Here is a 15,651-nt window from a genome sequence, read left to right as displayed (position 1 = left end):
AGCTGGGCATGGTGGCGCGTGCCTGTAACCCCAGCTAATTTTTTGTATTTTTAGTAGAGACGGGGTTTCACCATGTTGACCAGGATGGTCTCGATCTCTTGACCTCGTGATCCACCCGCCTCGGCCTCCCAAAGCGCTGGGATTACAGGCTTGAGCCACCGCGCCCGGCCCTTCATTTTAACTGTTTTATGTTAAATGTGGATACCTCTCATCCCATCCTGCCATCTTAACTGCTCTTCCGCCTTACTCAACCCGCCATTGTAACTAAACTTGTGGTCATGTATACTCCTTGCCACTACCCCCCACCACTGTAACTGATCTTACTCTGCAACGCCCTCGCCCCCCAAAATTACCCCAACTTATAAAACTAATTCCCACCCTTAACCCCTTCTCCTGTCCTTTCTCAGATTCGGTCCGCTTGCACCCAAGCGAGAAATAAAACGGCCTTGTTGCCCACACAAAGCCTGCTTGGAAAATCTCTTTATTAAATGCATTTAATATTCGGTACTATTGGACGTGAATAACAGTGGCGATCCTGGCACACTGCAACCTGGGTTCAAGGGATTCTCCTGCCTCAGCCTCCCGAGTAGCTGGGACTACAAGCGCGGGCCAGCACGCCGGGCTAATTTTTTTTTTTTTTTGGTAGAGACGAGGTTTTGCTGTGTTGCCCAGGCGGGTCTGGAACTCCTGAGCTCAGGTAATCCGCTCGCCTCAGCCTCCCAAAAGTGCTGGGATTACAGTGTTGAGCCACCGCGCGCCGGCCACCCAACTTCTTTCTAATTCGGCTTCGTACAGAAGTCCCGCCCCCGATACAGGAAGGTCACGTGACACCGCCTTATCACGTGACGCGGACTCGAGGAGGGGGCGGTCCTCGAGCTGCATTGCGTCATCACGTCGCGCGCCCGCGGGGTCCAGACCCGAAGGCTCCAGAGCCTCCGGAGCCTCCGGGTCGGGGCGGCGGCGGCGCTTCGGCTCCTCCTGAGCCGCCTGCTGGCCCCGCGCGCCACCATATCCCCACAGGCTGGGGACAGGCCCGGCGCGGCTGTGTGGGCACGGGAGCGGAGGTGAGTTGCGCGGAAGTGGTGGCAGTCAGTCCTTCCCTTCCTGTCCATCAACTCCGGGTTGTGGCCCTTCCCCCATCCTTGGTCTCCCTGCCAGGCGGAATCGGAGACTCGCCTGGATAGGAGGAAGGCTGCGAGGGGCGTCTGGCCTCGGTCGCCCTCTCACCTCTCCCCATACCTCCACCTGGCGGTGCTGGTCATACGCCTGCTGGTGTCGGGGGGAAGGACTTCGTTTCCTTGGCTAACATTTAGTCTTTCCCGAATGTACTACCCGTCCCCTGCCTCGAATCTCCCGAAGTGGAATCCCTCTATTGAGATATTAACGGAAATTCTAGAAAATACGTCACTTCAGAAAGGTGAGGGTGAAGGATATGCTGAGACTTGGAGTGATAAGGCAGGAATCCCCAAGAAGGAAGACCACTTTGCACCAGGGTTACTATCATTTTGATGTGGAAATGACAAACCCCCCTCCCTCCCAAGTTGTCATCACGGTAAATGGACATTTGTTTCGGACCCTTTTTACACCCCTGGAGTTGAAATTAAATTGATCTAAGTCTTCCTGAAAAACATCATATGCTTTGATGAATCACCTATTTTTCTGTAAAATGGGTCTTGCAGGGTTGATGGAGGGATTATATATAGTGCTTGTAGTATAAAATGGCAACTGTAAACATAAGTGAATGAAAATTTAAGATCTCGTTTTTCCTATTGAAAAACTGTGAGTTGTGGACTTTTGGAGACCATTGTTTGATCTTTCCCCACCTTGGATCATTTCAGAAAGTTTTGGATTCCAATATTGATTGGTTAACAGTAGTGGACATTTACAGATGTAGAGTAGGAATAGCTCTTGTTGAAGAGCTTCAATAGCTTAAGCAAGTAAGTCCAACTTGGATGGTTTCCACCGTTCATTGTAGGTAATGGGTCCTCAATTGGTTTTTTTTTTGTTGTTGTTGTTTTTTATTTTTATTTATCTATTTTTTCTGACGGATTCTCGCTCTGTTGCTCAGGCTGGAATGCAGTGGCATGATCTAGGCTCACTGGGTGGAGCAATTCTCAACCGCCTCCCGGGTTCAAGCAATTCTCATGCCTCAGACTCCCCAGTAGCTAGGATTACAGGCATGTGCCACCACATCCGGCTAATTTTTGTGTTTTTAATAGAGACAGGGTTTCATCATGTTGGTCAAGCTGATCTCGAACTCCTGACCTCAACTGATCCGCCCACCTTGGCCTCCTAAAGTCCCGGGATTACAGGCGTGAGCTACTGGGCTGGGCCTGAAGTTTCACTTAAAGAAGGAATCCAGATATATTTGGAAGTCATCAGACATAATTATTTGCATACTTCTTTAGAAAAGCACATTTTTACCAAACTTTCTTGCTCTGAGTTGAATACACACTTTTTTTTTTTCATTGAGTTCTAAGCATTTATTGTGCAGCTTCTAGGATAGAAAGCATACATATAAAGCAGGATCTTCACCCTCTAAGTACTTATCTGCTTATGGATATTAAATAGTAATGATATAACACCTTTAAGGAATTTTATATTTTATTATTTTTTTTTTTTTTGGGACAGAGTTGCACACTGTCGCCCAGGCTGTAGTGCAGTGGTGTGATCTTGGCTCACTGCAATCTCTGCCTCCTATGTTCAAGCAATTCTCCTGCCTTACAGGTGTGTGCCACCATGCCCAGCTAATTTTTTGGTATTTTTAGTAGAGATGGGGTTTCACCACGTTGGCCAGGTTGGTCTCGATCTGACCTCGTGATCCATCTGTCTCGGCCTCCCAAAGTGCTAGGATTACAGGTGTGAGCCACCGCACCTGGCCTATATTTTCATTTTATCATTTGAGACAAGAACCTTGTGAAGAGTTACAGGACATATATTGTTTACTTACATTTCAGCATTCATCATAATAAATGTCAAGTGGCAGGGACACTCCGTGATAGAGGAATTCGGAGGAAGAAAAGAGAACTTGTACATGAACTAGATAGTGGTGGTGACATCAGGTATAGGAGTGCCCTCTACTTGTGTATGTTTAGGTCTGAGGAGGCCCCTTAGGTTCTTAATTTGTAAAGCTAATAAATATGTTCAGTTTCCCTAGTTCTTTGAATGTGTTCATTGTTTTTTTCTCTTGTAATTGCAGAATCCAAGGACCCCTTTTGTTTCTCTGCACCACTTTCTGGGTGGCATTATGGCCCCCAAAGACATAATGACAAATACTCATGCTAAATCCATCCTCAATTCAATGAACTCCCTCAGGAAGAGCAATACCCTCTGTGATGTGACATTGAGAGTAGAGCAGAAAGACTTCCCTGCCCATCGGATTGTGCTGGCTGCCTGTAGTGATTACTTCTGTGCCATGTTCACTAGTGAGGTAAGTGGTAAGTTAGCCCCACACAAATGAAACTCTCCCATTGAACTCTAGTTGTCTAATTTCACTGAATAAAATACTAGAAGTTTGATGTAATTGTGAATTTTTACACTGTGATGTTTAGGCAGATTCTGAATAAGATCTACCACCTGACTATGCCTTAGTTTCATCATATTTAAATTAGGGGTAATGGTAATATGTAATAACACATGGTTATTAAGGTTATTGTGAAGATTATCTTATAAAATAACTTATGAAGTGCTTAGCATGGTGTAATATGTAGTAAAACACAAATGTCAGCTATTGTATTTTACTATTTCTTAAATTTGTCTTCCAGTTTTTCTCCTTTTTTTGTTTCTAGTTTTTATTTATTTATTTGTAAAGACAGGGTCTCACTATATATTGCCCAGGCTGATCTTGAACTCCTGGGCTCAAGTATTCCTCCTGCCTTGGACTTCCAAAGTGGCCACACCTGACATTACAGGTGTGAGCCACTGCACCTGGCCTTTTCTCCTTCTAAAGTTTAAACATTTTTAAGTGAATACCAGAGGGATAAGAAGGAAGGAAGGAGAGAGGAGTACGATTCAGACCTCACCCCACTCCTCCTAACAATATGTGAAGAAAAATCAGTGTAGATTTTAGGATAACTTCAAATGAAAGGAAGGAGTTTTTAATGAATAGCTGTACAGGTATAGAGTGCATAAACTGAAAAAAGATGTTAACTCATAAGCACTTAACAAAGGGAATTAGGAAAAAGGTGACATGACAGAATACAGGTAGTGCTCACAAAGTATTAAGAAGCACTGCTTAGTAATTGCCTGACAAAATAGTTGAAATGCGGAGTAAGGCTGTATTGTGTTCAGTACTCCTAGAAAGCTGAACAGAGAAGAACATTGCAAGTCTTTGTTTTGCGAGATCCCAAGTCTGATTATAAGAGCAGATTTAAATAAATTACCTTGATTTTTTTTTTCAAAGCTCAGTCGTGGGTGCACCACTGTTTATGATATAATTTACACTTATTTGTATGCCCGAAATAATTCATTATGAAAACACTTTTTTAAACGTCGTTTTAAGCACAGGTATTTTTTTTTTTTTAGTTAGTTCTATCATCTTAGTGAAGATACTGCTACTGCATCAGGATGGGAGAGGCGTATTCTATGATGGTAATAATTACCTTTTATGGGCCAGGTACTGTGCTAGTGATTGTTGTGCATGTCTCACTCACCCTAGGGGTGGTTATTACCATCTCATTTTTACAAATGAAGGAACAGGGTTTCATATATTAAGTCACTTGCCCAAAGTCCCATGGCTTGTAAGTGCTCGAGGTGGGATTTAATTCTATATTTTCTGTCTCTAAAGCCCAAATGGTTTTTTTTTTTTTTGGTTTTGTTTTTTGAGATGGAGTTTTGCTCCAGGCTGGAGTGCAATTGTGCAATCCCGACTTACCACAACCTCCCCTACCACAACCCTCTCAGGTTCAAGCAATTCTCCTGCCTCAGCCTCCCCAGTAGCTGGGATTACAGGCATGTGCCACCACATCTGGCTAATTTTGTATTTTTATTGTAGACGGAGTTTCTCTATGTTGGTCAAGCTGGTCTTGAACTCCCAGCCTCAGGTGATCTGACTGCCTTGGCCTCCCAAAGTGCTGGGGTTATAGGTGTGAGCCACCACACCTGGCCAAAGCCGGAACGGTTTTTAACTATTGTGCTGCCTTAGCCTCTGAAGCCTGAATTTTATATCTTACGATCTACTTTTAAAACCAGTATAGTTAAAAATACTATAAGCCAATGCTCAGTCACATGGCTAGTAGGGAAAACAGGAACTGATAGGTCATTCCAGCTAATCCAGGCTAATTTTTAAATGAACTTGTGTGATAAAACAAGGCAGATCGCTGTCCTATACTGTTCTCCATGAGATATACCCAAGAGCATCAGAAGCATTTGGAATTTACCTGGGTAAAGAGAGTGTCACCCAGAAGCTGCTGAGCATGAAATGAACTAGAACTGTTGAGTGCTAATTATGTATTGTGCATCCTGTTTTTTGTCAGCTTGAAAATAGTCTGTCTTTACTCTTTTAATTCAGAAATTAATTCTTTTTTTCTCATTTTGATTTCTTTCTTTAAAAACTGACATCAGCCTGGCCAGGCGCTGTGGCTCACGCCTGTAATCCCAGCTCTTAGGGAGGCAGAGGCGGGAGGATAGCTTGAGCCCGGGAGTTTGAGACCTGCCTGGGCAATATAGTGAGACCCCGTTCTCCGAAAAAAGGAAATTAACAAAAAGACCAAAAAAAAATAATAAAAATAAAAACACATCAGGCAAAAAAAAGCCAGATGGTTTTGTTTTTATTTTTCAGAGTAATTGGTTTAAAGGAAAGAGTCCAGAGACCTGAATTCTAGGCCTCGTTCTCTTAGCAATTCTGTATAAACCCTGTCAACCATCTAACCTCACTGGGTTGATCTGTAAAATAAAGTAGTTGAACTAGATGGTTTCCTTGTTCTCTTCAGCCATGAAATGCTCCTCAAATGTCATCTGATTGAAAAATCACAGGACTGAGGCAAGAGGACCTGGGTTTTATGTCTGTCTCTCTCTTTTTTTTTTTTTTCTGAAAGACTTTGATAGCAATAGCAATGATGTCTGTCTCTTACTGGCTAAGTGACTCTGGTTAAGTCTTGTATCTGCTTTGATTCTTAGGTCCTTTATCTCTTGAGTAGTAATAATATGAGATCTAACTACCTTACCAGGTTGTTGTGAGAATCAGATGAAATAGTAGAAAATGAGAAGCACACTGAAAAATTTTAAAGCAAAATATAAATGTAAAATATATTATTGTTCTAAGTTCTTACATAGTGAAATCGTTTCAATATTTAAACTATTTGATGGAAATATAGTTTATTGAATAAGAAATTTCTGGAATACACGCACTTACATATTTCAGTATCATAATTATTGAATGTATTTAATGTGTTGGGACAGTAATTGTTTATAAATATTAGTACTGTATTAAGTGTTAATAAAACCTAATATGTTTTTTCAAAATAATGTGCTAGTGACTTTTTTTTTACTGTTAGGGATTGATCTTATTCTTGGCTTTGTAGAGAGTGCTTTTTGGTTATTCTCTGGCTGACGGAGAAATCAAACATGATAAAGCAATTTAGTTCATAATGGAGGTACACCAGATTTTTGTGAGTAAAATGAATTTCTAAACTAAGATTTAGTAGAATTTTTATAAGGTATTTTTAGGTAATTTACTGTCCTGTAAAGTTGAAGATTTCTTCTCTTAGCTAAACAGTTTTCTGTGATTATCAGGCCTCATCAATACTCAACAGCTTCAAGGAGATATACTGCTAACAATTCAGACTAAATATACTACTAGCAATTCAGTTCGTCTAACCGAATATTTTGAAAAAGTAACAAACACTTTATTTGTATTCAGATGGTGTCACATAAGAAAGTCCCTTAGGATGACCTGCATATTCTTTTTCATCATTACCAAATGTAGTATGAGGGCCAGGCATGGTGGCTCACTCCTGTAATCCCAGCACTTTGATAAGCAGAGGTGAGCGGATCACCTGAGATCAGAAGTTCAAGATCAGCTTGGTCTACATGGCGAAACCTTGTCTCTACTAAAAATACAAAAATTAGCTGGGCACGGTGGCTCATGCCTATCATCCCAGCGCTTCGGGAGGCTGAAGTGGGCCAGTCACTTGAGGTCAGGAGTTTTGAGACCAGCCTGGCCAACATGGTGAAACCCTGCCTCTACTAAAAATATAAAAATTAGCTGGGAGTGGTGGCACATCCCTGTAGTCCCAACTACTCAGGAGGCTGAGACAAGAGAATTGCTTGAACCTGAGAGGCAGAACTTGAAGTGAGCCGAGATTGTACCACTGCACTCCAGCCTGAGCAGCAGAGTGAGACTCCATCTCAAAAAAATAAAAATAAAAAAAATAGCTGGGTGTGGTGGTGTACTCTTTTAATCCCAGCTACTTGGGAGGCTGAGGCAGGAGAATCACTTGAACCTGGGAAGAAGTACAGTGAGCTGAGATCGCATCACTGCACTCTAGCCTGGGCAACAGAGCGAGACCCTATCTCCAGAAAAAAAAAAAAAACATGTAGTCCAAGGACAGATGATAGAACTAGATAATCCTTAAGAGGCTGTTGTAACCCACAGGGTCCTCTATAAATGTGAAATTTTTTTGAAATTTTGTGTCTTAGCTGGGTGCAGTGGCTCACGCCTGTAATCCCAGCACTTTGGGAAGCTGAGGTGGGCGGATCGCCTGAGGTCGGGAGTTCAAGATCAGCCTGACCAACATAGAGAAACCCTGTCTCTACAGAATTAGCTGGGCATGGTGGCGCATGCATCTAATCCCAGCTACTTCGGAAGCTGAGGCAAGAGAATCGCTTGAACCCGGGAGGTGGAGGTTGTAGTAAGCCAAGATTGCATCATTGTACTCCAACCTGGGCAACAAGAGCAAAACTCTGTCTCAAAAACAAAAAAAGAAAAGAACTTTTATGTTTTATCTTTAAAGTTGATGGACTAGTGTTATATTCGTGGAAGTTTTGCATTCTAGTCTGTGATACTTTTCTTCTTTTTTTTTTTTTGGTATTTTTAGTAGAGACGGGGTTTTACTATATTGGCCAGACTAGTCTTGAACTTCAGACCTCATAATCCGCCCATCTTGGCCTCCCAAAGTGCTAGGATTACAGGCGTGAGCCACCATGCCTGGCCTACACCTGTATTTTAATATGAAATTAATTTTTAAAGTTATTCACTGGCAACATTGCTATTCCAGGAAGTGGTCACATATTATTTACTCCTAGGGTATAGATAACTACCTATTTCATTTGGAAAGCTACAGACATGTGACATATTTGCTTTATTCAAATCCAGCAAAACAGACCATAATTTTTATTTTTTTAATTTTTTAATTTTTTTGAAAGAGTGTCTCACTGGTGCCCAGGCTGGAGTTCAGTGGCACAATCCGGGCTCACTGCAACCTCCACCTCCCAGGTTGAAGCAAGCAATTCTCCTGCCTCAGCCTTCTGAGTAGCTGGGACTATAGGCATGTACCACCACGCACAACTCATTTTTGTGTTTCTAGTGGAGTCGGGGTTTCACCATGTTGTCCAGGCTGGTCTTGAATTCCTCACCTCAAGTCATCTGCCTGCCTAGGCCTCCCAAAGTCCTAGGATTACAGGTGTGAGCCACCAGGCCTGGCCCATAATTTTTAAAGATATATGTTCAATTAATATTATTAACATCTGTAAGCTCTTAGATATGAGATTGTGCCTTTATCTTGTGGAATTATAACCATCATTCTTTTATACCTTTTGAATTTTCAGCTTTCAGAGAAGGGCAAGCCTTATGTTGACATCCAAGGTTTGACTGCCTCTACTATGGAAATTTTATTGGACTTTGTATACACAGAAACAGTACATGTGACGGTGGAGAATGTACAAGAACTACTCCCTGCAGCCTGTCTGCTTCAATTGAAAGGTACAGACGTTAAAACTTGCTATGTGAAAATAGCCCTGGAAAGGTTGAAAATTAATAGTGTAAACTTAATCATGACCATTTTGGAGACAGACTGTGGATGCTCACATTTACTGGCTATCCCTTTGTCTCATTAAGCAGTAAAAAATCAGATGTCAATAGCACTATAAAGGAACTTCTCCTGATATGCATATTTGGCTCTATAAAAGAGAGCACTTGCACCTTTTCTGTTTAAAAAAAAAAAAATGGAAGAAGAAGTTATGTATTTTCTTACATGCATGTATATAACACATCTGTAAGAAAGTATAAAAAAACTGATACTATACATAGCCTACAGGGATACTCTTTATTTACCTGGCCATTAAGTAGCCAGTTTGATAAGGAGGCTAGTGGGACTTCTCATGGTAAACCCTTTTGTATCTTTAAATGTTTGAATTAAATTGATGCACAAAAATTATAGTTTTCACAGTATTACAGATGGTTTGTTTTCCCTTACAATTCCCAGGTTTTTTGGGTTTTTTGTTTTGTTTTTGCAATAGAGTCTCACCCTGTCACCCAGATTAGAGCGTAGTGGTGCAGTCACAGCTCACTATAGCCTTGAATTCTTGGGCTCAAGCAATTCTACCACCTCAGCCTCCTGAGTAGCTGGGACCACAGGCGCATGTCACCACACCCAGCTAATTTAAAAAAAAGTTGTGGAGATGAGTTCTCTCTATGTTGCTCAGGCTGGTCTCAAGCTCATGGGCTTAAGTGGTCCTCCCACCTTGCCTCCCAGAGTGCTGGATTTATAGGCACGAGCTGGCACTCCAGGTCCCCAGTTTTTCTTTTTTAACATTCGGTTATGTTGTCATTGTTCTCAGTTTTTATATATACATAATTGACACATTTTTAGTTTTTAATACATGATTTAAATAGTGTGAAGCTTTTGTATTAGTGCATAGCTATAAAATTAAAATACTCTGCACTTTTCAATTAGGTAAATATGAGATTTGTTATTACTGTCTTCTGCTTTTCTTTCACAGGAGTCTTTTAGTAGGTTTTTGTGTAGAGTAGAAGATAGGTACATTATGCTGAATTAGTAATTGGTTTTATAGTTTGATTCCCAAGAGTTTTATAGGCATTTTTGTTGAACTGTGCCAATGTCTCTGGATGCGATTCATCTTGCAATACTGATTTTAAAGAATAAGCAGAGAGAGATGTAAAGGTCTTGCTGAAAGTGACACAGCACATAAGCCAGAAATAGAGTTTAAGTTCCTTAAGCATAGAATTCTAATCTGTTTCTTAGGATTCATCTGATAACATGTAGAGAAGATGTCAACATAAAAGAATATAGACTAGATCACACCTGTCCAACTATTCTAAAGTGTTTGCTGCCTGTGTCTATCCTAGGTGTGAAACAAGCCTGCTGTGAGTTCTTAGAAAGTCAGTTGGACCCTTCTAATTGCCTGGGTATTAGGGATTTTGCTGAAACCCACAACTGTGTTGACCTGATGCAAGCAGCTGAGGTTTTTAGCCAGAAGCATTTTCCTGAAGTGGTACAGCATGAAGAATTCATTCTTCTGAGTCAAAGAGAAGTGGAAAAGCTAATCAAGTGCGATGAAATTCAGGTACAGATTTGTCTTGGTGTTATGGTTTTTTCAAGATTGGGCAATTACAAAACTGGCAAAGTAGGATGCAGTTACTTATCAGGGCTTCATAATCTAGTATCCATATTGGCTCAAAGATTTCATTAACCCCTCCTGTACCAAATTTATTTGTATTTTTATGGAGAGGGAGTTTGCCGCTTTCTTCAGTTGTATGATCCCAGTGGGTGAGAATCACTATTAAACAGAGTATAGAATAAGCAGAAATTGGAAGTAAAGTAGATATCTGTAGAACACGTCTTTGTTATGCATTCACTCATTTCACAAACATTTATTGACAATATCTACTATGCAGCAATACTATGCCAGGTGCTACTGATCCCCAAGTGGGTAAATATAGCTCTTGCTTTCAGAAAATTCACAATATGCTAGTAGAGACAGGGATATAGACCAAAAAAAAAAAAAAAGTTGAGAGGATAATGAGAATAATGAGCCTATACAAAGTAAGGACATTACATAGAAGAAAGAAGAATAAACCCAGGAGTGGATCAAAAATGAAGAGATAAAAGTTTAGAAGTGAGGATCTACATAAGCAGTAGCCAAATAAAAACTTTCTTTTGGGGGTGCAGGGGATGGAAGGAGGGACACGTAAACTAGATGTTAAAGGAATAGTAGGCCAGGTGCAGTGGCTTATGCCTGTAATCCCAGTACTTTGGGAGGCTGAGGCAGGAGACCTGCATGAGCCCAGGAGTTTGAGACCAGCCTGGGCAACATGGCAAAACCCTGTCTTTACAAAAAAATAAAATTAGCCTGGCATGGTGGTGAGCACCTGTGGTCCCAGCTACTTGGAAGGCTGAGGTGGGAGGATCTCTTGAGCCCAGGAAGCGAGCCATGTTCACACCACGGCACTCTAGCCTGGTCAACAGGGCAAGAGCCTGTCTCTTATCGGGAAGAAAAAGGAATAATACTTCACCTACCAGTGGGATACCACCTGTACCAGGCAGGCATTCAGTGACTTAACCTATACAGAAGAATCTTAAATCAATTCTAAATCAGAGTACCAGTAGCAGAGTTTTATTGCATATAGATCTATAGTTAGGCTAAGAATTGGAGTGAGAAGTCCAATATAGTTATTAGATGTCTTTGAAGCCTGTAGTATTGATCTCCAGTGGCCCAATCCTTTAATTTTTTTTTGTTTGTTTTTGTGATGGTCTCGCTCTGTCACCCGGGCTAGAGTGCAGTGGTGCAATTATGGCTCACTGCAGCCTGTATGTCTGAGCTCAACCAACTCTCCCACTTCATCCTCCTGTGTAGCTGGAACTGCACACCACCACTAATTTTTAACATTTGTTGTTAAGATGGGGTCTCACTATATTTCCCAGGCTGGTCTCAAACTCCTATGCTCAAGCAATACTAGCCTCAGGCAATACCATTTAAAGAAAACCTAAAATATACTTCCGTAAACTAAATGATTACTCCCTCCTAATTTATTTTGTTAAAACTAGGATATGTGTGTAATAGAATAACAGATCTTAAGTATACTTCTTCCAGGCTGGAATGCAGTGGCGTGATCTCAGCTCGCTGTAACCTTCGCCTCGTGGGTTCAAGCTCTTCTCCTGCCTCAGCCTCCCAAGTAGCTGGGACTACAGGCATGCACCACTATGCCAGCTAATATTTGTATTTTTAGTAGAGACAGAGTTTCACAATTGTGGCCAGGCTGGTCTGGAACTCCTGACCTCAAGTGATCCACCCACCTCGGCCTCCCAAAGTGCTGGGATTACAGGCGTGAGCCACTGCTCCTGACCTTACGTATATTTCATATCAAATTTTAGCCAAGTGTTTCTTTACACCTTTCCCTAGTGACTGTTATTGGTGACATTGGTTCCAACTGTAGAGGAATTATTTTCCAGCCTGACGTGCTGCTCTGTATCAGCCCAGAGAAGCTGCTATTGCAAATGCTGTTGAGACAAGAATTTGTTAAAGTCTTAGTTCTCATCCTCTTAGTGTGGGACATTGTCTCCTTGTGCTGAAATGGCAGGCATAGCCAAAAGATGTATTCATCAGACTTGGAAACTGGCAGTTCACTAGAATATCTTGATTTTTCTTGATTTGTCCACATATTGGAAAATACAGTGAATAGAATGACCACTGCAGATTTGAAGTTCCCTACATATACATAATAGATAATACTTACTGAGCATTTACTGTTGGTTCACTTACTGAATACTTGTTGAACACTAACTGTGCTCAGAACAGTTCCAGGTGCTGGAGATCAAATTATGAACAAAACAAAAAATCCCTGTCCACTGGAACTTCTGTTATGGCACCGTGCTTGGTACTTTTATTTAATTATCACATCTTCATTTTTCATAGGAGGAAAATGAAGGTTGGAGTTTAACCTTCATACCACAACTAGTAAGTGGTAGAGCCACAACTAGTAAATGGTAGAGCCAGGATTCAGATTCAAGTAGTCTGGCTCCAGAGTCATTCTCTTAATCACTCACCTATGAGCTGGCCATGTTTTCAGTTTGTTTCTAATTGTCCAGATCAGGAAACAATCACAGAAGGCATTTGTTTTGTAGCTATACAGGCTTTGGAATAAAACTGGATGGAGCAGAGAGAACAAACAACTAACCTTATTTAGAAGCTGAAATGGAAAAAAGCTTGAGAACTCTTATGTATAGTTTAAGTGTGTGTCAGGACTGCCCTTTGCCTTTTTTCTATAAGAAAGCAAGTGACACATTTTTTTCTGTTCCATATACCAGCCAGAAATAGGACCAAGATGTCTGACTCCCAGTTGCTAATGCTTCCCCTTATCAAATCCAGTATTCCAGTGCTCTCTGTATCTGGCCCTTGCTTAACTCTCCAGCTTCATCTTTTACTCCTCTATCACCCTCATTCACTCTACTACACTAGCCTGTATCATTTCTTCAAGCTGCCAGTTCTTTTTTGCTGTAGGACAGAGCTGTTCAGTACAACATTCTGTGAAGATGGAAGTACTCTATATCTGTACTGCCTAGTTTGCTCCCACTAGACCCGTGTTGCTGTTGGACACTTGAAATGTGGCTCGTGCAACTGAGAAGCTGATTATTAGTTGAATTTGAATTAAGGTGAATGTCAGTAGCCACACATGGGTAGTGTATTGGACAATGCATTTCTAGTGCTTTTGCGTGCGCTCTTGTGTGTGCTCTTCTGTCTGCCTTGCAGTACTGTCTTATTCTCCTGGCTAACTGCTACTCAGCCATCAGATTTAAATTTGTTACTTCTTCAGGGAGGCCTTCCCTGACTCACCAGTCTAAATTAGGAAATCTCATGTTGTTCTGTCTCAAACCCCAGTATCTTTCCTATGCCGTATGCAATAATAGATTGTTCATTTTTCTGATTTAACAGTTTGACTCCCCACTTAAGAGCAGGAATCATATCTGATTTCTTCACCATTGTATAATCAGTTTCCAGGACAGTATCTGGCACTTAAGAGAGGGGTTCAGTAAAGCCCTCAAATGAATGAACTTTGTGAAATATTTTCTGCATTTTTAGAGTATGACACTTCTTGGGAAAAGTTTACAGGGTGGTTTTTTTAATCTAGTCACAGTGACATTCTGAAAGGTATCTCCCAGAATATGTACTGCCTAGGTACTGGTAGAAGGGACACAGGACCTGTACTCAGATGTCTGTCTTTGGAAAGTCCCAGGTGTTATTATATACCTAGGTCTTTCCAGTGATGTAGGTTTTTTTAGAGTGTCTCACACATTATCTAATTGGTCATATGTAAGCTTAGACCTAAGTTCCCCAAATGATTAATTAAATATATCTTCTCAAACAGCACAGTGCCTAATATATAGCAGTTGCTGGAAGGCTAATTGATATTGCTTTTGAAAACTGCAACCTAGTGATGTTAGAGAAGCTCCTGCTTCAGAGGCTTGGGTAGACAATTTGAGGGGTGAGCCTGGAGATCATTAGATAACAATTATGACCAAAAATTATTTTAAGAGCTGATTTTGAATAAGGCAACAGGTTCCCCCACTTACCTTCCCTAAAGTTACAGGGATGACCAGAAGCAATTCGGGAATGGGAAAAATTCTGAAATGAAGACCCGTATGTGACTGGTGATTTATTAGGTGCTATCTATTTTAGATTTTTTTTTTTTTAACCCAAATTGACTGTAATTCTTTTCCTGATCTGTTAGCTGTATCTGAAAAAAGTTGTTTTCCCAAGAGTCTAGCTATTTCTGGAAGATGGGAAATGGTGGTGGTGGGCAATGGGAAGCAGGAAGGAGAAAGTGAATGTGGTAACTATTTGAGATAGTGAGCTAATTGAAAAAGTAGATCCACGATGTGTAATTACACCTTTATAGGTGGATTCTGAAGAGCCGGTCTTCGAGGCTGTGATCAACTGGGTGAAGCATGCCAAGAAAGAGCGGGAAGAATCCTTGCCTAACCTGCTGCAGTATGTGCGGATGCCCCTGCTAACCCCCAGGTATATCACAGATGTAATAGATGCTGAGGTAAGTAATGCAACACTGTCAGAATCCAAAACCGTGATAAACTCTTACCTTAGTGTTATATATTCAAAATTGATTATTTTGATGTAGGCACAGTGTCTCCTGGTTTGCCTCTCTAGGAATGCCAGTGAGAGTGATGCTGGGTCGTCCCCAGGCATATTTCTAAGAAAAGTGAATTTCTTGACAAGTCAGGCTCTTGACACAAATGAAAATGTGTTTCAGTTTTGTGTTTTGCTGTCTTTTGTTTTACATGCCCCTGTTTTGTATCAACACCTGATAATAAACTTTGTCTCCTTCTCCATTAAACATAAATTGTTCAAATTGCCCTGATGCCACACTTAGCAAACCTCTTCATTTTTGACTTCTGGTGAAACCAGTATGAAAGGAGCTTGATACATTTTAGTGTCAACTTTAGTCATATCATGTTGAGTTTATTTATAGAAGTGTTTTTCCAACTTAAGTTCTTTGTGATACTTTTTCATAATTTTTACCATATATACCACCTATGTCGCCTGGACCATACTTTGAGGGAGCACTGATTTATAGCATGTAGGTAAGGCCCAGGCCAGTAAAAGACTTCCTCTTGCTGGCCCAGCCCTAGATCTCTTAGTGAGTTAATTTCAAACAGTTTTCAGTTGTTCACATGAGAA

General features: G+C 41.1%; 1 protein-coding gene across 2 annotated transcripts in view; it reads left to right on the top strand.

Annotated features, from left to right (window-relative positions):
- The first annotated feature begins 1,117 nt into the window (after positions 1-1,117).
- Positions 1,118-15,651, top strand: part of KLHL12 (kelch like family member 12) — a 38,291-nt gene continuing 23,757 nt past the window's right edge. Inside the window, exons 1-5 of one of the 2 annotated variants that reach the window (XM_032288779.1) lie at positions 1,118-1,552; positions 3,200-3,430; positions 8,767-8,920; positions 10,307-10,524; positions 14,855-15,004. In XM_032288779.1, coding sequence (XP_032144670.1) covers positions 1,433-1,552; positions 3,200-3,430; positions 8,767-8,920; positions 10,307-10,524; positions 14,855-15,004 — 873 coding nt within the window. In that variant the 5' untranslated portion in view covers positions 1,118-1,432. Of the gene's footprint in view, positions 1,553-1,915; positions 1,938-3,199; positions 3,431-8,766; positions 8,921-10,306; positions 10,525-14,854; positions 15,005-15,651 lie in introns of those variants that run through there. The other variant, XM_032288780.1, reaches the window with a different exon arrangement.

The sequence above is a fragment of the Sapajus apella genome, unplaced genomic scaffold, assembly GCF_009761245.1.
Source record: "Sapajus apella isolate SASKATOON/1434 unplaced genomic scaffold, GSC_monkey_1.0 scaffold22, whole genome shotgun sequence".
Lineage (NCBI taxonomy): Eukaryota > Metazoa > Chordata > Mammalia > Primates > Cebidae > Sapajus > Sapajus apella.
This window is presented reverse-complemented; position numbering and strand designations above follow the sequence as displayed.